At 38.3% G+C, this 24817-nt stretch overlaps 1 protein-coding gene and 2 pseudogenes across 1 annotated transcript; all 3 read right to left on the bottom strand.

Annotated features, from left to right (window-relative positions):
• Positions 1 to 268: 268 nt before the first annotated feature.
• Positions 269 to 5397, bottom strand: LOC125209456 (formin-like protein 5). The gene is made up of 7 exons (XM_048109056.2): positions 4712 to 5397; positions 3436 to 4120; positions 2733 to 3357; positions 2457 to 2656; positions 2125 to 2360; positions 952 to 1837; positions 269 to 684 (listed from the first exon to the last, which is right to left on the bottom strand). Exons 1-6 carry the CDS (start codon positions 4817 to 4819, stop codon positions 965 to 967), a joined length of 2727 nt encoding a protein of 908 aa, XP_047965013.2. The 5' UTR covers positions 4820 to 5397; the 3' UTR covers positions 269 to 684; positions 952 to 964.
• A 291-nt stretch (positions 5398 to 5688) lies between these two features.
• Positions 5689 to 6367, bottom strand: LOC148930328 (protein IRX15-LIKE pseudogene; annotated as a pseudogene).
• A 1358-nt stretch (positions 6368 to 7725) lies between these two features.
• LOC148930329 (uncharacterized) overlaps positions 7726 to 24817 on the bottom strand; it is a 35316-nt pseudogene continuing 18224 nt past the window's right edge.

Genomic DNA, 24817 nt, shown 5'->3' on the forward strand with positions numbered 1-24817 from the left:
TCATTTCATTTATTACACACTCCACCTCTCACTTCATTAATTACACACTCTACAAATTCATTAAAACCCGTGCCATAACTAAATGTTACTACAAATGTGGGACGGAGGGAGTATTTTTTTACACAAAAATCAAAATATATAATAATTATTATTTTATTCTATCGCCTATTTTATTCATTTCGCCAATTGTGATCTTAGATGTAATATCGTAGCAAAATACGACAATTTGAAAATTTCGTCTCTTAATTTAAACCAGTCCAACTCGAGCAAAATAAATTTACATACTACAAAATTTAATAAGGCCTTGAAAATGATCTAATATCTTTAAATCGTGGAAACAAATGAGATGAACAAATCCACAAAGAAACCGAGGACAGAGGCACAGAGCCATATTGATTAGGATTGAATATAGACAATAGATAATATAATAAAATAGAGACATTAGCAAGAAATTCGGATTTCAGAGAAAAAGTTTATGGTTTTGAACCTCTTCACAGCCATGAAGAAACATGTGTTTTATATCTATCAACACTGTAGATCAATTCTTCTGCATTTGTTCACACAACTCTTCACATCGGTATACCTTCTTTCATTGTGGCTGCCCATCATCCTTGGCATCTGGTGTATCGAGCGAACCCGTCCGATGACAACCTTGTTTAGAAAGTCTAACATCTTCAGTGAGCCCTAAAATAAAAGAGAACAGTAAGACGTGGTAGATCAAGTTGTCACGTGTTGCAAAATCAATATTGAAATACGCGACAATTGGACCTCACCAACTTCCACACGTTCCCCTAGAAATGGTGGGTCCAACTCTTATGTGTCGCAAAATCAATGCGCGACAGTTGAAGGGTCCAATTGTCACGTGTCACAAAACCACTAGATTGGTTTAGTATGTACACACAAAAATTTCCCATGTGTTGGGACAACATTTCCTCCTTCCAATTTGCATACCTTAGGGAAAAGATTAGGTATCATCGTCCGAGCTGAATTCATCATCAATTTGGCGCGCCCTCATTGCCGGAAACAGTCGCGACTGCATCTCATGGGAGGTCTCCGAGGCTGGGGGTGACCCTTGAGATGGTGAAGGCGATAATGATGGCGTGAAGGCATCTTTTCTCTGTGTCTTTGGCAGTTTTATGGAGTTCTTTACGTCTAGGCATGCCTTGTCCACCATTGCTAAAAAGTCGCGGACGATTCCAAAGAGATTCCCCCCCTCGTCCCTGCCTGCCGAACCATGGAAGTAATCCCCGGTGCTCTTCACTACGCCCATCACTCTCTTTTCCTCCTCCATGATCCAGGCAGTGTCGGCCTCACACTGGTTGATGAATTTCGTGAGAGTTTCAAAAAACTTACTTTCTTCATCCAAGCTACTCATCTCGTTCTCAAGAAATTCTTTAGTCTTGAAACGGGACTGGCCAAGTTTTATCACGTACTCACTTATGATATCACGATCAATCGCCGCTGCCTTTTTCACATTCAAGAGGCCGCTGGAGAGTCTGGACAGTTCTTGAAGACCAAGGCTTCGGTAGTACTCTTCCATGTCGTGGGAAGCATCATCACTAAGATCATCTGTCCTCACACTGGACAAACTCTTGCCCTCCCTCATTCTACGGGCAGCTCTTACTCCTTCTCCACGGATTATTTCATGCACAACAAAATGCAGCAGTGTGGTCTTCCCGTCTGTTCCTTTCACATCAGAGAGTTTCAAGAGCGTGTCGAGCTTGAATGCCTGAGCACCACCGCGGTAGGTACCATCATTCATTCGGTTTCCAGTTTTGAGAACAGCTTCCAGTAGTTTCAGGAAGAGTCTGCTGTTTTTGAGCTCATCACAGGCTGCCTGAAAACAGTAACTTAATGTTTATTCACAAGAAGACATCAAATCCTACTCTTAACAGAAAACAAATACACGAAATTAAAGAAGCAAAATAAAGCATGAGTCGAGCAACATGTTCTTTTGAGTTACGGCTCCCACTAAACCCCTGACCTACTGGTTGGTTGGAGGGGAAGTGGCTTAGAAACTGCGCTGCGCTTCATTGTCCCGAGCAACATGCTTTAAAAACTAAGCCTAAGTATTCAATCACCCCGTAGAATTCAAAATTTGATTTCATATGTAAGAAGTCAAACCTCTAAAGTTGTGAAAGATTGTTTGACTGCAGTGAAGTCCTCCTGAAACGTGCTTACATACAACAATGATTCCAAACGTTTAAAGGCGAAAGGGATTTCAATCAAGGCCTTGAGGAACCGGTCAGCCGGGCCAATTAGAAAAGGATCTCCAGTATATAACCTAAGCTTTAGTTCTTCGTCGGCTGTTGGTGCCATTTTCAACAGATTTTGAATGAATTCTGGTGGGAGCTCATTGCCTAATTTAAGAATGCACAGAATTTAGTAGTGTTAAATGTAATATACTCATCAATTTGTTTCTTGTAAAATAATGACCAAATCTAGTAAATAGCTACCTTCTTTCATAGCATCACAGACTTCTTCTGATGTCACATTCAAGGCTTTTAGAAGAATTGATAAGTTCTGTGCTTTTTTATGATCAATAATATGAATAAACTGTGGAGTAGAAGATTCTGATGAAGTTGAGTCCTTTCTTCTATGTTTCTTCTGGTCAGCTGAGTATCCAAATAGAGATTCCATCATCTCCTCATCAAACCTTCAAGTTTAAGAAAACAGTTACACAAGTTACATAACAAACCAAAGTCAAGAATCGATCCCATTCAAGTACTTACTGGAAAGAGCCGGCTTTGATCTCATGCCAAACCATTGATTGATCCGGGCTTGCCATAACCTTGTCCCAGAAGAATGGCTTTAACTTGGCCTTGGGAGCTACTGAGTCGTCCGAAGCTAGGGAGTCGCTTGATGAATTGCGTCGATGATGGGGGGCCATCGGTGGAGGTTTTCCTGGTGCATTAGGCGGTGGGCGGCCGCCTCTAGGCGGCGGCGGAGGAGCCGGGGCTCCGAATACCGGTGGAGGAGGAGGTGGTGCCACTGCCTTGGGAGGCGGTGTTGGCGGTGTAGGTGGTGGTGCTTTTTCTTGTGGTTCTTTAGCTCCTCCCACTGCCCCTACTGATGCTTTTGCCTCGCCTCCCGCTGCAGCTGCTGTTCCTGCTGTGGGTGCTCCCATTATCCCATTGGAACCACCACCACCACCACCACCACCAGCTGCAGACGTTGATGCTCTTCCCGGAGGAAGTGGTAATGGGATTTTCACGTACGCCTCCCCATTTTCTTCTATCTCGCCAGATACAGCATGAGAAGCAGCAGTATAAGCGCCAACTGAACTGCCAACAGTCGAAGTCGCTTTGAAATTAAAGCTGCTTGGTGCACCCATCGGGCGATTGTTATCCGTCACACCTGGAAAGTTACATCACAGCTATGAACAACGAAACACATTTCCATAAAAAAACAACAATGACCACAACATGGTCATACCTGGAGAATCAGTACCGTTGAAGTTGAGAAGAGGCTTGTCATCTCTGGGCACATCTTTCGGTTCATCATCACTCCTATCTTTATTTACGCAAAGAAACAAAACTAGTGCTGCAAGAGCAATTCCTGCCATTGAACTTGCAATCACACCACTTACAAGATACATTCTGTTGTTACTAGGAATCTCTTGTGAAGCCATAGGTGTATATTTTTTCATTGCCACGGGAGGATAGTCGAGCTCTGATGGTGAAGGGTAGTCAAGATCAAATGGTGAAGGATTGTTGGGATCTGATTCTTCTGAAGTAGGTGAAGATGGTGATACAGGTTCCGAACCCGAAGCAGTTTGTAAGACCTTGCGTATGCCACTTTTATGTCTCAGGTACCTTCTTGGAATACCAGCCCAACCAGGAAATAAATTTTGGCATTCATCAAGTAAAATCCTTTGCTCGTCATTCAAGACTTGCAATGGGAACTTTCTATCTCGCAAGCATTTCAGAATTTCTATCTTCTCCTTTGGAGGCAGATCGGCTATAGCCTTCTGAATGTTCCTTTTCTGTGACAAACTCGAACCAAATCCCACACCACCGTAAGCTGTAGAAGCTGAATGAGATAGACCCGAATCTAACTTCTTAGCAGCTTCAGTACTATATCTCAACTTTTTACTACAATAAACCCAAACTTGCTCGGCCTGTCAGAAAATACCAGCAAAGCATCCTGTCACGCACTATCTACATAATTTCATCTACATCGAAGTTGCAAAAACAGAGTGTCCATATTCATATTCAACTAGTAACTCTTGTTAAGATAACATTTCACAATGATACATTTCATAGCTCGAGTTCCCTTTCTTAAAAATTACCACTACTAATTTCTGTTTCGTTTATACTTCGAGATAACCATCACAGATAATTTCAAGTTAATTCCATCTACTTGAACACAAATAAACCACATGAGACACATTGTAGTTTGCGTTTCGTGATTATCATATCGATCAAAGCGTGTCTTTCAACTAACAAAGCATAAACAATTGCTCCAAATATGCATACTACATAGTTAACCTGTTCTGCAAATCCACCAAATACAAGTTCATGTTCTGTAAATCAAATCCCTCGACTCAGGTAAGTATAAATTTAGAAAATTACAAGCTTACACACACAATATATAGAAGCATTTTCCCCAAATATCATTATTACATAAGAACATATACAATGAAGAAATGCAGAAGCAAACAAACATGAAAAATCACCAAAAAATTAAAAAATTGGGATGGATTTTGAACCTGAAGTTGATCCCAAGAGTTCTCCCCTAATTCCGTCTTTCCATCCGAATCAATCGCTGCAAAAACACAGATAAAAACAATAAAAATGGCCACAAATCTGGCGCCCATCGCTTTCTCAAACAATCAAAAATCCATTTCCCTCAGAGCTGCCATCCTCATTCATACAACGACGACACGCATAGCCCCAGCTATGCATGCGTAATTTTGAGCCTTAACTGGAAAAAAAAAAAAAAAAAACTCCGATAAAAATAAACAATGCTTTGATTTGCTTATTGCGGGGTTCAATTCAACGGCACAAAATTCCCAACGCCCAAAATATGGCTGGAGCCAGAAATTGTCCAATTTTTTCCCCAAAGTGAAGAAATTGGAGGCGGAGGTGTGAAGAGGAAAGGGATAGGGTTCTTAGATGGCGATTTTGGAAGAGGATTTTTGGGGGAAAAAGAAGCGATTTGGGTTAGAAATCGAATTTCTGTTGGGAGTTTTGTTCGTTGAAATGCTGCATGTAATTCGGAGGTGAGATGAACAAGTTATGATCAAACAAAGAGACCTGCCAACTTTACTACCAAACTATTCAAATCATAAAAATTGAGATACAAAATGATTCTTTTACGATCCATATTGTTTTCAATTTTCATGTTCAGATCTAAACATTATTCGAATAATTATAATTGAATCAAAGGTGGTATAGCTAAAATTGGTCAGATGATGATCTGAATCACAAATCATATTTAATGGTAGAATTGAAGATTGGGATGATATTCTAAATCTCGAATTATACTGGAGTAAAGGTTAAAAGTGGTCCATAACATATGGCCGTTTTATCAATATGGTCCTAAACATTATCTTTTTGATTATTTGGTCCCTCACAAATGAACTCGGACTCGAATCGGTTCTCAATTAACAGAACCGTCTAAAATACACGGTCAATGTCCGATTTTGACCAAATTAAAAATAACACAACAAATTTAGCGACGGAACTAATCCGTCACTAATTGGGAGAAACTGAGCAGAATCCATTCTGTTATCCTCAATTTTCCGATGACGAAATGCCCCAACAAATCTTTCGTTTCCACCAAATTCTCCACACATAGGAACTCCTCGCTGCAAACCCTCTCCACCTCCCGATTGAATTCGTGCACAAACACGTGCGTCTCCGCCGCGCCGGCCCTCTTGCTCCGCGCCATCACTCGGCGGTGAAAATTGCCTACATCCGCCCCGGCGCCGCCCCGAAGTAAGCCCTCGGCCCGTCGGCCAGGATCACTTCCCAAGCGATGTCGTACAAGTGGTTCGGCAGGTCGTTTACGACCAATTTGCAATCGGAGAAGAGTAGATTCTGCACGGCCGGCACTCCGCCCTCAATTCCCCTTTTGAATACTCAATCAGATCGTAAATTCGCTCACCTTTCGTCGTGAATTGGACGTCGTAGGCTTCGATCGACGGGTACTTCTCCTCCAATTTCGACACGAGGTATGCGCTGTCGCTAACGATCACGGTGCGGCCGTTGTGATTGAGGGAATTCCACAGTAGGGTTTCGTGGCTGAGACCGAAGACGAGGAGGTTGTAGGGGGAGGCACAGCCATGGAGCACGGCGGCGACGGTGTTCAGCTCGTTGGCGGACATGCGGCTGGTGGAGGAGGCGTTGAGGGCGTCGGAGTGGAGTCGTCATTTAATTAGGAATTAAGAACTTTAATCAACCCTAATTAATTACCATTAGTAATTTAATATAGTCAAATTGCAATCACCGTCTATTTTTTGACGATTTTGTTAAGTGAGGACCGATTCGGGTCCGAGTTCATTTGTGAGGGACCAAATAATAAAAAAGATAATATTAATGACCAAATTGATAAAACACTATATGTTAGAGACCACTCTTGACCTTTACTTATTATACTATAATTTAGTAGATTTGGGCCGAATAGTTCATTAAATTGAAGAATTGGGTAATATGATAAAATTTCAATTTAATGGGCTATATCAATTGACTTATGTAAACTCAAATTCACTATGAGAAATATTCTGAATAATAAAATTTGATGAGTTAAAACTCATTGAAATAAGTTTTTTTTATAAAAATCCAAAATGCTCAGACCACTAAAAGTGGCGAGCAAACATTAATCAAGGACAATAGAGAAGAAAACTTCCAAATTCCTAAGCCTAAGCACCATCTAGCCAAACCGAAAGCCAAAAGACAGAAAACAATGGTATAGCCGAAGGAAGAAATAAAGGACCATATGATATAAACCCAAGCACCACACAAGACAGATAGAGGCGAGCACACAGATTTATCAAACGTGATAGTATTATCTAAATGTCATATTAAAAAAAGAATTATACTAGTAGTATTTACTTATTTGAGTTTAAAATATATAATTACAAAATGCAAAGTGAACATACACGAATAATGTCACACTAAAAATAAGTCAATTAGTGCGTGCATGTGTAGAAAATTACAATTTCACGAATTATAACAATATTTGAATATATAAAAAAAGCTGAAAACATATTTCGAATTTTGTACATGTAAATCGAAAAAATTAAAAACATAAATCTAATTTTGCAAGAGTGTAAGAAACAACAATGGCGAATGAGTTAAAAAAAAGGAAAAGAACTTTACAAGTGAAAAAAGTAATTGAGGTTAAAGTACTAACCTATTTATTATCTTTTGAATAAATAACATATCAATAAAACTTTTTTTCAGCCAATTCAAGTATGAAATGAGTATTGAATATACGTTGCCTCCATCTCTATTTAAATTTCGAATGAATGAATAAATAAATCATGCATATCATTGTGGACATTAGCAGATTAAATATGAAAAGAAAAACGGATCAAAAATTTATAATATGCTGAATCTACTCTTTACGAGTATTTATGCACGAGAATATTTATTGAGTTTTAATAGTACTTGCACTGGAATAGTTCAACAAATATAAAGTCACTGTTTATGGTATATGTTTCATTAAATTTTTATTTAAAATCAACTCCATCCAATCCTCTATACTTCATATGTTCCATTACTTATTCCACATCTTTTGTGATTCAATGAAGCCTAGGCTAAGATGAGGCCCTGCAGCTGAGCTTGATCCACTATGATTTTCATCCATATTTGACATCATCCTGAAAAAAAAATTATAAAATAATTTTAATTTGATAATTTAATAAGTACTACTATTATTCATATATGTTATTATATTTTAAATAAATAAAAATTATCGAGCATGGTTTCCCTCATTAGAGTGACCAGTCAATGAAACTGCATCATCCATTTGCATCGTTTCTGCCTGCACCTTAAAAAAACATATATTTGTTCATGTAATACAAATTATAATTAGGATCTAGTACACAGAATTGGAATCGAATTGGAAGGAAATTCAATTCCAAATCCTTTGTTTGACAAAATGAGATAATTGATATGAAATTGAATTTGAAAAATAGCGCGCGAACGTTGCACAATCATTAAATACGCATACACACTACTAAAAACATACTACTCGTGTGTGTGCGCGCGCACACACATACACTGCACATAGTCAATAAAAACACACTATGCGCACATACACACACACACTACACCACTCACAATACACATACTACATGTAACGTGTGTAGGTGTGTGAATGTGTGAATGTGTGTGTGCAGTGTGCAAGAACATGTATGTGTGCATTGTGTGTGCAATGTGTGTGTGTGTGATGTGTGCAATGTGTGCGTGTGTGTAAAGGTGTGCAGTGTGTGTAAGAATGTGTGCACTGTGTGTGCAATTTAACAAATATTTGGAATTCTACTACTTTTGATATGGAATTCAAATTGTGGAATTGAAGGCTTTAATTCCAATTCCATACCTCCAATTCCTTGTACCGAATGAAGCGTTAGGTAACTGTGTATAGATAAATTGAAAATTTAAGGTGTCTATGCAACAAATACTCATGTTTATGACACTTTCTGTACATAAAAAAAGCAAGGTTATCTTCAATATAAAAACTTATAAATGTGCATATATCTAAGCTAATATATTAAAGCAAATGCGAATTAAATTTTGTCAGATGTTTGATTCGAAAATCATGAAAATTAGAATTTTCGACTAAAAGATCTGGTTACAAACCCTAATTCTTGTCAGCCTCAATTTGTTGAAAAAATTGATACGAGCTATTAAATAAGCACGAGTAAAGGCCAAATGTGGTCCCTAACATATGGCCGTTTTATCAATTTGGCCTTTAACATTATCATTTTGATTATTTGGTCCTTCACAAATAAACTCGGACCCGAATCGGTCCTCACTTAACAGAACCGTCAAAAAATAGACGGTTATTGCAATTTGACTATGTTAAATTACTAGTGGTGTGCCATCCCTTATCCTCAACGATTGAAGAGCAAGAAACTTGACGCCCAGTTTGCCAAATTCTTGGAAGCAATGAGCAAAGTCCACATCACATTCCACTGGTAGAGGCCGTGCAACAAATGCCCAATTACGCTAAATTTTTGAAAGATGTGGTGGCCAAGAAAAGAAAGTGGGGTAAATACGAGACAGTGGGATTAACCGAGAACTGCAGCGCTATCATCCAAAAGGGACTACGCACTAAACACAAAGATCCAGGGAGTTTTACTTTATCTTGTGTTTTAGGGAATGATGTGAAAGGTAGGGCGTTATGTGATCTAGGATCTAGTATTAACTTGATGTCTTTATCTTTTTGCAGGAAACTTGATGTTGATAACATCCGCCCCACCTCAATCACGCTGCAAATGGCAGATCAGGGCACAACAACACCAATGGGGATAGTAGAAGATGTTTTGGTAAGGGTTGGAGAATTTATTTTTCCAGCTGATTTTGTTGTGTTAGACATGCAGGAGGACAAGAATGTGCCCTTAATTCTTGGAAGACCATTTTTAGCTACTGGGGGAGCCATGATAGATGTACAGAAAGGAGAGCTTACATTGAAGCTACACGATGAAATCATTACATTCAACATCTACGACACCCTGAAATTTCATGGAAAGGAGGGGGCAGAAGGCTACCAAGAATGTAGTGTAATCCAAGTTGTCACCGATTGTGTGGGAGAAGTGGAAGTCACTTATCACCAAACTCAGGATCCTCTCGAATCTTGTCTAATAAATTCTTTCACACCTAGTGTTGCTTATCTTCTTGTGATGCTAATGTGTGTGCCATCATTACAGAATTGGAAGTGCTACCGGAAAGAATTCCTCAAAAGGGGAACGCATTCTTTCCATTACGCACTCCCGAAGAAGAGACAGAAAGGAAGAAAGTTGTGGGTAAGCCACGGGGACCGCCCAAGGTACAGCTAAAACCTCTCCCCGAACATCTCAGGTACGCATTCCTAGGGCCAGATAACACCTATCCGGTTGTTGTGTCCACTGTTTTGAGTGAGAAAGAGTGTGAGAAACTTTTGTTTGTTTTGAACAAGTATAGGTCTGCCATAGGATGGTCTATTAGTGATTTGAAAGGAATTAGCCCAACCACATGCATGCATAGAATTTTACTTGAGGAAGGGCATAAACCTCGTGTGCAAAACCAACGTAGGCTTAATCCTATTATGCAAGACGTAGTGAGAAAAGAGGTGATAAAGTTACTAGACGCAAGGATTATATATGCAATATCTAATAGTGAATGGGTAAGTCCTACGCAAGTAGTAGCTAAGAAAGGGGGGATGACGGTAGTGCCCGGCCAGGATGGAGAGATGATAGCCACTAGAGTAGCTACAGGTTGGAGAGTATGCATTGATTATAGGATGTTAAATGCGGCCACTAGGAAAGATCATTTCCCTTTGCCTTTCATTGATCAGATGCTTGATAGACTAGGGGGATATGATTACTACTGTTTTCTTGATGGCTATTCTGGGTATAATCAAATTGCAATTGCTCCCGAAGACCAACATAAGTCTGCTTTCACATGTCCTTATGATATTTATGCTTATAGGAAGATGTCTTTTGGCTTATGTAATGCTCCTGCTACTTTTCAGAGATGTATGATGGCTATATTTCATGATTTGATTGAAAAAGTGATGGAGGTTTTTATGGATGATTTTTCTGTGTTTGGTAAATCTTTGATCATTTTCTTGACAATCTAGCTAAGATTTTGCAGAGATGTGTAGAAACTAACCTTGTTCTCAATTGAGAAAAATGTCACTTTATGGTGAAAGAAGGTATAGTTCTAGGGCATAAAGTGTCTTCTGCAGGGATAGAAGTCGACAGGGCAAAGATTGCAGCCATTGAGAAACTCCCATCTCCATCCAACGGAAAGGGAGTAAGAAGTTTTCTAGGACACGCAGGCTTCTACTGGAGATTCATCAAGGATTTTTCTAAAATCTCTAAACCTCTTTGTAAATTGCTTGAGAAGGATGTAAAATTTAATTTTACTTCCGATTGCTTACAGGCTTTTGAGACCTTGAAGAAAGCTCTAGTGAGCGCTCCTGTCCTCATCACACCCGATTGGAGTCAACCATTTGAAATCATGTGCGACGCAAGTGATATTGCAGTTGGCTCAGCTTAAAGGCAGAAGAGGGACAAGATTTTTAGAGTCATTTATTATGCTAGTAGAACTTTAGATTCTGCTCAAGCTAATTATACGACTACTGGAAGGGAGATGCTTGGTATTGTTTGATCTTTTGATAAATTTAGGGCCTATCTTGTTGTAACTAAGACTATTGTTTATACTGACCATGCAGCTATTAGGCACTTATTTGCAAAGAAGGATGCGAAGCCCAGGCTTATCCGATGGATCTTGCTACTCCAAGAGTTTGATGTGCAAATAAGGGATAGAAAGGGGTGCGAGAACGTGGTAGCAGACCACTTGTCAAGGTTGGAACACCCTGTGGAAGGAGAAGATTTATCACAAGAAATCAACGAGGACTTCCCCGATGAGCATCTGTTCTTCATTCAAGCCACTTTCCCATGGTACACCGATATTGTAAATTATTTGGCGGCTAAGGTACATCCTCCGGATCTTACTCCTTATCAGAAAAAGAAATGTTATAGAGATGTACGATCTTACTTTTGGGATGAGCCCTACTTGTTCAAAAGATGTGCAGATACTATACTTAGGAGGTGTGTCCCTCAAGAGGATTGGGTGGCTATAATTGAAAAGTGTCATTCGTCCCCAATTGGAGGCCATTTTGGTGTGCAAAGAACCGAGATAAAAATCTTGCAGAGTGGTTTCTATTGGCCTACCATTTTCGCTACTCTGCTAGCTTTTTTCTTCAATGCAATGAACGCCAACGGACGGGAGGAATTTCTAAGAAGAAGGAGATGCCTATGAATACCATCATTGAGGTAGAGTTGTTTGATGTATGGGGGATAGATTTTATGGGACCATTCCCAAAATCAGGAGAGTACCAATACATCTTACTTGCAGTAGAATATGTTTCTAGATGGGTGGAAGCGATTCCAACCAGAACTAACGATTCTAAAGTGGTTACTACTTTTGTTAGAAAAAATATATTTTAAAGGTTTGGTATACCCTGCGCTCTTATTAGTGATGGAGGATCTCATTTCAACAATAGATGGTTGGACAGCGTGTTGGACAAATACGGAGTCAAGCATAGAGTCACTTCGCCCTATCATCCTCAGGCGAATGGGCAAACTGAGTTAGCAAACAGGGAGATCAAGTCGGTTCTTCAAAAGACGGTGTGCGTGAACCGAAAGGATTGAGCACTTTGGTTAGATGATGCATTGTGGGCGTATCGTACCGCCTACAAGGGCTTGTATTTGGAAAGTCTTGTCATTTGCCTCTTGAGATGGAATACAGGTCATATTGGGCAATCAAGAAGTTGAACCAAGACTTCCACAAGGCCGGTGGGGAAAGGAGTCTGTTTCTTAATAAGATGGATGAGTTTCGGATGGAAGCTTATGACAGTTCATCCACCTACAAGGAATGAGTGAAGGCTTACCATGACCGGATGATCAGCCCAAGAGAACTCACGCTGGGGGATATAGTTTTGTTGCACAACTAGAGATTCTCTCTATTCCCCGGCAAGTTGAAGTCTAAATGGACCGGTACGTACATGATCAAGAAGATATATGATAGCGGAACAGTGGAATTCCTAGCTCCGGATGGACAATTCTTTCAAGCCAATGGCCACCGTGTGAAGAAATATTACAGTTCAGATAAGATAGTGGAGGAGGAGGTTGATTTAGAGGAACCACCCAATGAGTAAAAGGGGTAACGTCAAGCTAATGACTTTAAAGGAACGCTTGTTGGGGGCAACCCAACCTTGTTTTTGACAATTTTTACTTTAATTCTAAGTATTTTTGGTTTTAGTTTAATTTTTGTGAGTTGAAAAATTTTCGCAGGTTCTGACCTCTTCGTGACAACCGCCGCATGCACTGCGGCGGTCCGCCACCTCCTCGCTGGAACAATCTGGAGCTGCGCGGCGACCACCGGACATGCTGCGGCAGACCGCCACCTGGGCACAATTTCCAGCGCGACTGTTCGAAATTTTTTCGAATTTTTGACCCGTCAAGCGTCAACGCGAAATTTTTTAAGGTACGTTTTTTTTCAGTAGTTTACTCACGTCCCTACCGACTCTACAAACTTATTTTACAATTTGTTGTAAATAAGTTTGGGGGGATGAAGTGGTGGACCGTGAGTTTAGGTTTTTGTTTTAGGGTTTTCTTTTTGCTTTAAGTTTTTGTTTTTGTTTTTCAAAACCCCGTAGGAGAATTTTGTGTTCTAAAAATGTTTTCTTGAATCCATGTCGTGAACTTAACATGAAGAACTTAGAAACACGCATGCTTAGGGACACACTTTAGACCGAGTTGCCAATGATATTACATTCCATCCATGTTTAAGTGTGGCTTAACGTTTTGATTTGATGGTTTGGTGAAAAGATGCATAATTAGTGAATTGTTTGTTCGCCTTGAATCATGCTTTACCCTTGTGAGAATTTGAGCCTTAAATTCATTCTTGTGTGATTTATCTGCATTCATGTATATGTTTCTAGAACTTGCTCCTAGTCTTGCCTAAGTTTACATAGTGTTTAAGTTGATTTAGGAGGATGATTGGCCATCTTTTCTTAGCCTTCTTTTATCCAAAAATTTTGACCCTCTCAAATTTTCAAATTTTTTCCCTTTGGAGCCAAGTTTGAGCCTTTAATCCTATTCTTTGGAAGCCAACATAATGGGGACAATTCATTGGGTTAGTTAGAATTTTATATCTTTTGAAAAGGAATTGGAGAGATAAGGAGGAAAGTATAAAAAGTAGTATGCTTAAATGTAGAAAAGTACAAGTTGTGAAATTGTGAAAAAATCCAAGTATGTGCTTAGAAAGGATGTGTAAGAAAAAGAAAGAAAAAAAAAAAGAAAAAAAGTGTGAAAGGTTGTGAAAAGAAAAGAAAAAGAAACGAAAAGGATTGGAAAGTGAGTTGAAGGAGAAAAATAAAGTGTTAATAGTGTCTTGGGTTTAGAAAAGTGGAGTCAATTTTACTCTACTTGGGATATTTTATTTTTAGTTACTTTTAGCCAAATATTCCTCACCTACCAAAGAGCCTACATTACAACCAAAGATAAAGACCTTTCAGACTTTTGATGCTTAATCACATCTAGTAGAGGAGGGATTAGACTTTGAGCAAGCCTCTGGTAAACTTTGCATGATGCATGATTTGAGTACTTATATACACATTACCTTCATACACTTTGAGAGTGAGAGAACACTTCCCATATTTGGAAGTTTGCCACATGTGAGAACTTGAATTCAAGGTGTTCCACGAGTTAATGAAAGTGCATTAATAAGCTTTACTTGATTTGATTGCGTTAATACATGCTTAAACTATTCTTTCATCTTTTGAGGAAATTATGACGTCTAGTCCTTGTTCATTCCGTGCGTCTATTTTTGTGTCTTTATTGTTTTGTTCAAGGACAAACAAAAATGTAAGTTTGGGGGAGTTGATACGCTCGGATTTTGCACTATTTTAAGGCCATTATTTGCATATTTTGTCTATTTTGGTATTTTGACGTGTTTTGTGAGAAATGTGCATAATTGAGCCAAAAAAGGGAGCCAAAACGCAAAGTCTGAAAATCTGGAGTCAGACGGCAACCGACGACCGCCACAGAGGTATACGGCGACCGCCGGCGCCCGGCGGGCAGTGCAGTGCAGCGGTCCGCCTTGGAAAATTACACTTGGAAGAGAAGTCTCGCTCGGCGACCGCCGGAGGTCATGCGGTGGTCCGCCGGCGAAGGAACAGAGACTCTGGACTCCAACGTGGCGACCGCCGACCGCCCGCCGGAGAAAGGCGGCGAATCCGAATTGCCCTAGATCTGCTCCAAGATTTACCATATTTTGAAGATCTTTTCCTTCTACAATGAGGATTGACTTTCCCCTATAAATAAGACCTCAAGCTTCATCAAATTAGAGAGCTTCTACTTGCGAAATAATTCATAGATCAAAAGCTAGAGTACCTCACTTGTGCAAGGAGTTGGAGAAGGATTTCAAGAACATCAAGAACAACAAGGATCCAACCTACGGGTTTTATTTGCTTTAGTTTCATGTTCAAATTGTCTTCCCTTCAATGTATGTGTTTAGCTTATTTCATTATGTATAACTAAACTCATAGGATTCTAGGGATGTGTTAGTAACGACTTTTGTCACGACCGCCCTTTCTAGGGTTAATAAATACGGGAAGTCGCGACCAATGAGACTTTAAGAAAGGAAAATTTTCTAGAGTTTCAATAAAGAGTTTGACAAAGATAATTAATATTCAAATGACGAGGGAAAATCGGAGTAAATGTTTAGGTTTTAAAACCAAAGTCAACAATTATCATAATATAATCCAAGAGTGAAAAGGTGTTTAAAAAAAACATAATGGAGCAAAAGTGTCATAATTCAGCGGAAGCATTCAAGAGTAAAAGTGACGCCATGTATGAAGACACGACTCCCCTCGAAGTTCAAAATAAATCCAACAATGATTCAGGTTTGACTCAATGATATTCTTTTATAACTGTAAACTCGAGTTCACTATGGTAAGGATGTCATATCTATTAAAATGTTTTGGCATGAGTCCACTGAGTATGTTAAAGTACTCAACCCTGCATGTGTTTTCCCTATGTGCAGGTTGAGTGGCGACGAGTGATTGGCGGTGTTGAGCAAGTTAATTGAATAACATGATCATTTGAAACTCCGAGTTTAGTTGTGTCTTCATATATGGCTTCACTTTCTCTTGGCTGCTTCCGCTGAAACATGAAACTTATTATCGTTTGTTTGAGTTTGAACTTATTCCTTTTGGTTTAAAATATTGAGACATGATGCGTTTTGGATTATATTAAACCCTTGCCTTTTTTAGCATAAATTATGATATCTATTCATCATTGGTTTTTCTTGCTTAAGACGTCATCTTATTGCCTAAATAGTTCATTAATTACTTTGGTCAAATCCCTTTAAATGAAACCCTAGCCTATGTTCTTGTTGCATTTAAGTCCGCCTAGGTAGCGATCACCGTATTTATTATACCCTAGAAGGACGGGTCATTACAACTTTGGTTATACAATTCCTTTTTCTATTTAATATCCGTTTTGTTTTTACTTTGTTTCTTCCCTAAGTAATTCTGATGCTGCATGATTGAGTGACACAATCGTGTATGATTTAATATAATTTGCTTCATAACTGTGAGAGAGTTCTAGCGAGTTAGACCACTTAGTAGACGCTACAGTTAGCTTCCCTTAAAACGGCACTGTTAATTGAGAGTGAGGACTTTTCAAGGGTCTTAGGAGCTATTTGGAGTTACGTGTTATGATTGACCACTCTAATTTTGTAATCAACGTTTGCATCGCATGAGCATAAGCTAGGCGACTCGTTCTATCAAAGTAATAGCTGCGCTAGGGTATTGTAGTTTCGAATTTGTATAACCATAACTGTGAACGCACATCCCTGAGATTCCCTTATCTCTATCGATTGTCTCTGTGTTTTACTTTATTAAAAAAATTAATTTAAAAGCAATACATGCATCCTACGTGTGTGCTCAAATTATCCTTCATTCTCATTTAATAAAACAGATTTATCAATTAAACACATAACCCAAAAGTCCCTATCAAATCATATTCAAACAAAATAAAGAAACAGGAGATACATATTATACTCCCAGCCACCAACGTATATACTCCTTGCCCAACACATGTAAATATAATAGCTAGTACATTCCCTATTCCTCACTGATCGAGAAAAGACAAAAGCAAAACTTAACAAAAGAAATTAAATAAAAATACATACTCCCTATATACTCCCTCAACACACACTCTCCAACTCCACTTTTAGTCGAACACTATAAGTTAAAGAAATAAACAAATAACTATTACTCCTATTCCCTACTCTTCCTACACGTACACAGCCATTCCACTCTTATTTCCTCTTTCTCTCTGTCATCTTTTACGATTCACAAAACAGAAACAATCCCAATTACCATCTCTTCTTGTTGGAAATTTATGTGGAGATAAATGAAACAAGACCAACAAGGTGAATACTTTGTGCTATTTATACTAGTGTAGGAATGCACTAGTTGGATGAACCTACACAAATACATGTATCATAATTAAAGTAATACATAGAATTAATACTAGAAGTTGGACCATTAGTTCATGAATCTGGGAAATACATTAATCTTCAATACTCCTCCTTAATGTTTTTCCGGTGACTTCAAGCTTCTCTCTCAAAAGGGAAATTTTGCTTTCGGAAGGGCTTTTGTCGACTCTAAATTGTTGAGCATAGCCCTTGGCTACAAGCCTTGCTTTGAATTTCTGAATGGTTTTGTCTGGATCCATCTTGAGTTTGGAAATCCACTTTACTCCAATGACATCTTTGTTAGAAGGGCGATTTACCAATTCCCATGTATCCTTCTCCTTGATCTTTTGAAGCTCCTCCTTCATGGCTTCGATCCAGACGGATTCTTTATATGCTTCTGGAAGGTTGTGAGGATCGAGGAAAGAAACGTTTCAACTTTCATAAATTTCAGTTTGTAACCTTGTTTTCCTCTGCAGTGAATCTGGTGATGGATGGTCTTCATCTTCTGCAACATCCTGATCAATTTTATTGACATGAACGGCCTTTGGATAGGGCCAGATCACAGGAAAGTTCCTGCTACTTCCCATTTTTATCTCCGAAATCTCCATGTTGTTTTTCTTATCAAAGATGTTACAAGAGTTTCCCTCAAAGTGTAAGGAATACCCATGTTGCATCATTTGACCAACACTTAACAGAATGTGATGCAAAGAAGGAACTAGAAGGACATCTTTAATGCATCTAGTACCTTTCTTTGTTTGGACAGCCAACGTGCCTTTGCCTTTGGAATCCACCAATTCACCATTTCCCATCTTGACTTTTGGTTTGACGGAACAGTCGATGTCGGTGAAGATGCTCTCATTTGGCGTCATATGGTTGCTGCATCCACTATCAATGAACCATGTGTCATTGATTTCTTCTTTCGAAATTTGACCAGCATAGAACAAATACTCGTGGTCTTCTTCAGAATAATTGGCATGGTGTTTTTCTTTGTTCTTGCAGTTTGCTTCCTTGTGCCTAAACTTTGAGCAATGCGAACATTGAGGTTTTTCTTTGTGGTAGCAATCACTTTCTGAATGATTTGTTCTGTTGCAAATACCACAAGGAGGATATTCACCATTTATTTCCTTCCATTTGCTATCACTTGATCTCTTGAGATTGACTTTGGATTGAAAAGCATTTTCAAAAGTTTCTTCACTTCTTCTGGTCAATCTTTGCTCATGTGCTTGCAAAGACCCCATGAGTTCTACAAGTGATAATGTAGCTAAGTCCTTCGATTCTTCGATGGCTGCAACTACATGATCATACTTCTCGGTGAGACTGATCAAGAATTTTTGAACAACTCTTGACTCTTCGATTGTTTCTCCATAAGATCTCATTTGATTGACGAGATCAATTACTCTGGTGCTATATTGTATAGCATTCTCAGAATCTTTCATTTTGAGATTTTCCATTTCTCTTCTCAAGCTTTGAAGCTTAATGGTTTTGACCTTTGAACTCCCTTGGAATTCTTGTTGCAAGATCTCCCATGCTTCTTTTGAGGATGTGGCTCCCATCAATCTGGGAAAGATGGCATCACTTACGGCCATTTGAAGGTTGAATAATGCCGTAGCATCTTTTTGTTGTTCCTTCTTTTCTACCGCAGCAGTGTTGCCTTCTGGAGGAATCTGTACGCCTTTTTCTATCACATCCCATAGATCTTTTGATAGAAAAAATGTCTTCATTTTGATACTCCAGAAATCATAGTTTTCACCAGCAAAGACGGGCAGTTGTTGACTTGCTCCAGAATTTGCCATTTTCTTCCAAGCCTTGATATAGGAACGACTTGGCTCTCGATACCACTTGTTGGAAATTTATGTGGAGATAAATGAAACAAGACCAACAAGGTGAATACTTTGTGTAGAGAACTCTTGTTGAATACTTGAATGAAAAATGAGTACAAGGATCATCCTATTTATACTAGTGTAGGAATGCACTAGTTGGATGAACCTACACAAATACATGTATCATAATTAAAATAATACATAGAATTAATACTAGAAGTTGGACCATTAGTTCATGAATCTGGGAAATACATTAATCTTCAATACTTCTTCCTAAACTTTTGTATTATCATTCTCAAAACTCTCTCTCTGTGACAAAGACTTCCACCTCTCTCTCTAGTTCTCAAATTGGGAAAACAAAGTCAGGCGGCTCTATCTCTCTCATTCTGCTTATCTTCGTTCACATACCGCAGTTGTCACTCTCACGCCGGGCGTCCGTCGGCATCAGCATCTCCGTCACCGGCGCCTCAGTCGAGCGGCGCCGCCTCTCCAGACAGATCCGTCCCTCTCTCCCTTTTTCCCATGGAAGAGATGGAGTAGACATTTTTGTGAAGAACACAATTTACGGTTGGTATTGATTTTTTTCAAACTATGAAGAATGGATAGCCAGTCATGTTCAAACTAAGAAACTAAATAAATCTCACTCCTTAGCGTCATTTTTTCAATGTAGTTAGTGAAAGTATTAATTTCTTATGATGGACATAATTAAGCAATATGAGAAACTAAGAAAAAGATGTTATCTTTTCACATATGATATTGGTCAATAATTTATTTGATATGTGAGAATAATGAATTTTCGGCTCTCATTGTCATCCCTTCTTAGTATCACTCTCATTGTCATTCCCTTTCGGCTTGTCGTCATCCACTTTCGACTCTTCCTCATCCTCAATCGGCGCGACGTCATCCGGCTCATTGTCCTTCCCTTTCGGCCCGTCGTCATCCCCTTTTGGCTCGTCCTTCTTAGTATCACTCTCATTGTCATCCCCTTTCGGCTTGCCGCCATCCACTTTCGGCTTTTCGTCATCATCTTCCGGCATGTCCTCATCCTCAATTGGCGTGATGTCCTCGTCATCCGGCTCATTGTCCTTCCCTTTCGGCCCGTCGTCATCCCCTTTCGGCTCGTCCTTCTTAGTATCACTCTCATTGTCATCCTCTTTCGGCTTGTCGCCATCCACTTTCGGCTTTTCGTCATCATCTTCCGGCTCTTCCTTATCCTCAATCGGCGCGACGTCCTCTTCATCCGGATCGTTGTCCTTCCCTTTCGGCCCGTCGTCACCCCCTTTCGGCTCATCCTTCTTAGTATCACTCTCATTGTCATCCCCTTTCGGCTTGTCGCCATCCACTTTCGGCTTTCCGTCATCATCATCCGGCTCTTCCTCATCCTCAGTCACGTCCTCCTCATCCGGCTCGTCGTCCTTCCCTTTCGGCCCGTCGTCATCCCCTTTCGGCTTGTCGTCATCCACTTTCGGCTTTCCGTCGTCATCTTTCGGCTCTTCCTCATCCTCAGTCGGCGCGACATCCTCATCTGGCTCGTTGTCCTTCCCTTTCGGCCCTTCGTCATCCCCTTTCAGCTTCGTCACAATTTCATTCCCATTACCATTCCTATTCGGTAGCTCCGCCGTGGTCATGATTTGTTCGTTGGAGTTACTCTGGACGAAGACCGCTCGTTTGGTCTCCTTGAGAAATCCTAGCCTTGCATTTGAATATGTTAAAATTGTGAGAAAGAGAACGAAAGATGCCGTGATTTTTATGGAGGCCATACTCTTCAAATTTGAAAAGGTAAATGAAGATTGTATTTTTGATTTGTTTGTGACTTTGTTATAACTTGTTGAGACTTATTTATAGACTTGTAGTGTTTAGTAAAGCAATCAAGATTGGTATGAATGCCGAGTCATTTCCTGCAAGAACCTTCCCCTAAATCATTTTATGAAATATTTAGAGTGCACCATATCCGGTAGAAATAATAAAAAAAACGATTTGCCAACTATTTATAGTTGACATCCTTAAATGGTTGTCATTACATGATAAAAGATACTGAGTAATATTTTTTGTTATTTTAAGATATCTAATTTCCCATTAGTTTAAATTAATTTGATATTGTGTTTCACATTATATTATATATTTATGTGCTCAACTGTGAAGGAGTATATTTTAGGAAAGGGACTACTTCAAAATTATATATGTAAATTTTGTGGGAAATTAATTCTGTGTTGCGTTTCGCATTGTATTATTTTTATGTGCTCAACAATGAAGGAATATATTGTAGGAAAGAGACTACAGAGAAATTATATGGTATGAAAATTTTGTTGAAGCATCTTTAAAGGGACTCATAAAGGGTTCATTAATATGATAATTGATGTAATTTGATCATTTTAATAACCAATCAATTCAATTCAGTATAATAAAAATGTAATCAAAATATTGTTAGAACATCTTTAAATGAGATCATATATTTTCTTAGAATGATAATTAGCTTAATTTAACAAGTTTGATAACTAATCAACTCGGTATATAATATACCTGTCAACATAATTTAAATTGATTGTAAAATAACAATTATTATGATATAAAAAAAAACCTTTTTTTTATCAATTAATGACAATAAAATAACAATCATTATGATATAAAGAATATTTTTTTTATCAGTTGCAATTTAGTATGTATTGCATAAACACTTAATTAAGATCGATGGCAGTCACATTAAGTTACACCAAGATAATTGAAAAGAAAATTGAAGTACACGCACAAACAAAACAATTATATTTGAGCTACGAAATTTATTCATTTTGATAGACGATGCAGTTATTGAACATATAAGACGAAAATTCCACTACAAAAGAAAATTGTTGTTTGATAAGTATACATAGATGTGTAGCGCGGAAATGTTACATTGGATGACGGCATAGTGTTTTGCATGGTTGTATGAAAATGTCTTGAGAGTCGCATAACCACGAGCCAATCAAAATTTTTTGGTGCCTCCCACCACTGCCACCTCCCTCATCCGCTCGAATTGGGCAATAGTCTCGTGTATTTCTAGTTTGCTATCCCCTCCTTCCTACAAAAGATATCACACTTGTGGAATGACACGGGATTTTAGGAGGTTTGTTTGGTGTGTTAGATGGAGAGAGAAAATATAATTTTATATTAATGTGAGAGAGAACTTTTTCAAAAAATGGAAATGTGACATCTTTTGTGGAACTAACTAAAAAAGAAAGTGTGACATCTTTTGTGGGACGGAGAGAGTACCTTTTATACTTTTCATTGATTAGCACAATCGATATAAGGACGTGGGTGTTGGACCCATCGAGTGTTGACGTCACATATATACCCTGGGGTTGAGCATTCCTCGAATCCTTCGGCAATTGGATCGTCGGTGCCGAAGATGGCTGTGAATTTCGCAAAGTTAAGATGCCCTTTTGACAGGCCCGTGATCTAAACCACAGTACCAGAGGCGGATCTAGATATATGGTTAGTCGGGCATTTTCCCCTCCTTAAAAGCTTATACCAATGGTATTTTTTTTCAAATTTGAAAATTTATTTTATACTCCTATAAATGCCCCACTCATTTCTACAAAATATGTTTATAAATATATTTTTCCCCTCCTTATGTCAAATTCTGGCTCTGTCCCTGCACAGTAGCATTGGGCTCGCCCGAATAATCTTGGAAGTAGACTGTTATTTGAATATGTAGAGCCCGCTACTTTCACATACATTTTAAATGCTAAGTTGTGTGAAAAATTAAAATAAAATGTGGAATTTTTTTTCTTTGCCACTTGGAAAGTTATGAAAGATTTTATGAATGACCAGCGTTGTTGGGTCATGTTTGATTCGATCAATTGTTTTCAATGATAATGCTATGTGTATTATGTTTGTTCGAGATGATTGATTATATGAAATAATCAAGGAATTAGTACTTGGAATAACATCAAAATATCGCTAATTATTTTGTTGTGCGAGACGTAAGTTCGTACAAGAAAAATATAAGGGAGATTATTACAGTTTTCCGTTGGGTTTTGATAAAAGATGAAAATAAATACCCCCACTGTCCTTGAAAAGTATGAACATTTGATTCGACATGGATTTTAGTATACCATTGATAAAGTACGAGAGATAAAGATAAAAAAGTAATGTAAATAGTGTTAGTACAGAGTGAGCTCCACAACATTAGTAGTTTAATGTAACGATATAAGTAGTAAAAAAAATAATGTGTTTACCTTTGATGAATTTAGTTAGGGGTAATATGTTGTTTAATTATTCTCATTTTATAGACGAATTGATTATTTCTTTGATGACTTTAGTTAAGTGTTGTTTATACTTTGTATTTACCTTTCCTCGCAGCTAATTAAGAGTGTGTTGACACCACCAAACGTTTTAAGTGTAATACTCTCTCCATCCTGCAATAATAGTCCTATTTAGTTATGACACGAGTTTTATGAAATGTAAATAAAAGTGGTTTGAATAAGTTAGTGAAATATGAGCCCCCACTTATGTATATTAGTTTTGCTCACTCCATCCTATAAAAATGTGGGCAATGAGTATGACACGAGAATTATGACAAAATTGGTTAAGTAAGAGAGGGGAGGAAAACGGTAGTTAAAGCAGAGCTAGTAGATAGTGAAACCTACATTATTAAATTGATATAACTTTCTAAAAATGGAATGCACATATTTTTATGAGACGGAGGGAGTAGTAAAATGTGAGTTGAATAAGATAGTAAAATGTGAGACCTACTAACCATTTATGGTAAAAGTGAAATAGAACTCTTATCGTGGAATGAACCGAAATTGTAAAATAGGACTCTTATTGTGGGACGGAAAGAATAATACATAATGAGCACTATTATTCTATGTAGGATCGACATTCCACCTGCCACATATGAATCAATAGTATATTGGAAAATTGTAGTATTAAAAGGGATACGTGCGCACAACATAAGTTCAAATCCACTCTTTCAATTTTTAATTGAGATTTTCGTGATTTGGTTTGATGTTTAAAGACTTTAATTTAGTATTTGTAAAGTCAATGGTTTCACTAAATTAAATGAGGCATGTGGTTTTCCTTTATTTCCAAAAATGAATTCCTTAATATACACATTATATAAGTTGCCAGTAGCTGAAAAAATAATCCAAATATTATTTTTATTTTGAAAAATCGACATATTAAACGTAATATATTGGTGAACTCTAAATATATTATATTAAATTCAATTCAATTAAAGGATGAGAGATTTGATTTAAAAGAAATGTTTAAAGTAAAAATTGGTGAAAAAAACATTCTGTCTCTCCGCCTTAGTATTATTCACATTGTCTTCTTCCCCTTTTGTTTCGTCCATCTCACTATTGTTCCTATTGTCATCCCCTTTCGGTTCATCCTTCCTTTCGATTCATCCTTCTCAGTATGTCCTCTACTTCCAGTTCGTCATCCCTTTTCGATTCGTCATCTCCTTCAATCCAGCTGAATTTAGATTGAAGTTGAGGGAGAGCAGCAGCGAATGCCATGCCAGTTAAATGGGATATTGGGGTCTAGAGTAATATAGTATATGTAGCAAGTTCATTTTTGGGTATAATAATTAAAAGCTTGGGCAGCCGGCCTATTAAATTTTGTGTTTGGGCCAGATTTTAATTAATTAAGTGGGTTATCCCTTAATTAATTTGTTGAGCTGATGTTAATTGATTTGCTGGGCTGATTTTTTTGGGACACATGAAATTATATAATTTAATATTATACGATGTTGTTTCACAGTTTGAAAATGAATAGTTTTGGTTGACGTTCGATAATATTATATAAATA

Source organism: Salvia hispanica, chromosome 3 (assembly GCF_029641045.1).
Source record: "Salvia hispanica isolate PSC_SH4W2 chromosome 3, Shi_PSC_v1, whole genome shotgun sequence".
NCBI lineage: Eukaryota > Viridiplantae > Streptophyta > Magnoliopsida > Lamiales > Lamiaceae > Salvia > Salvia hispanica.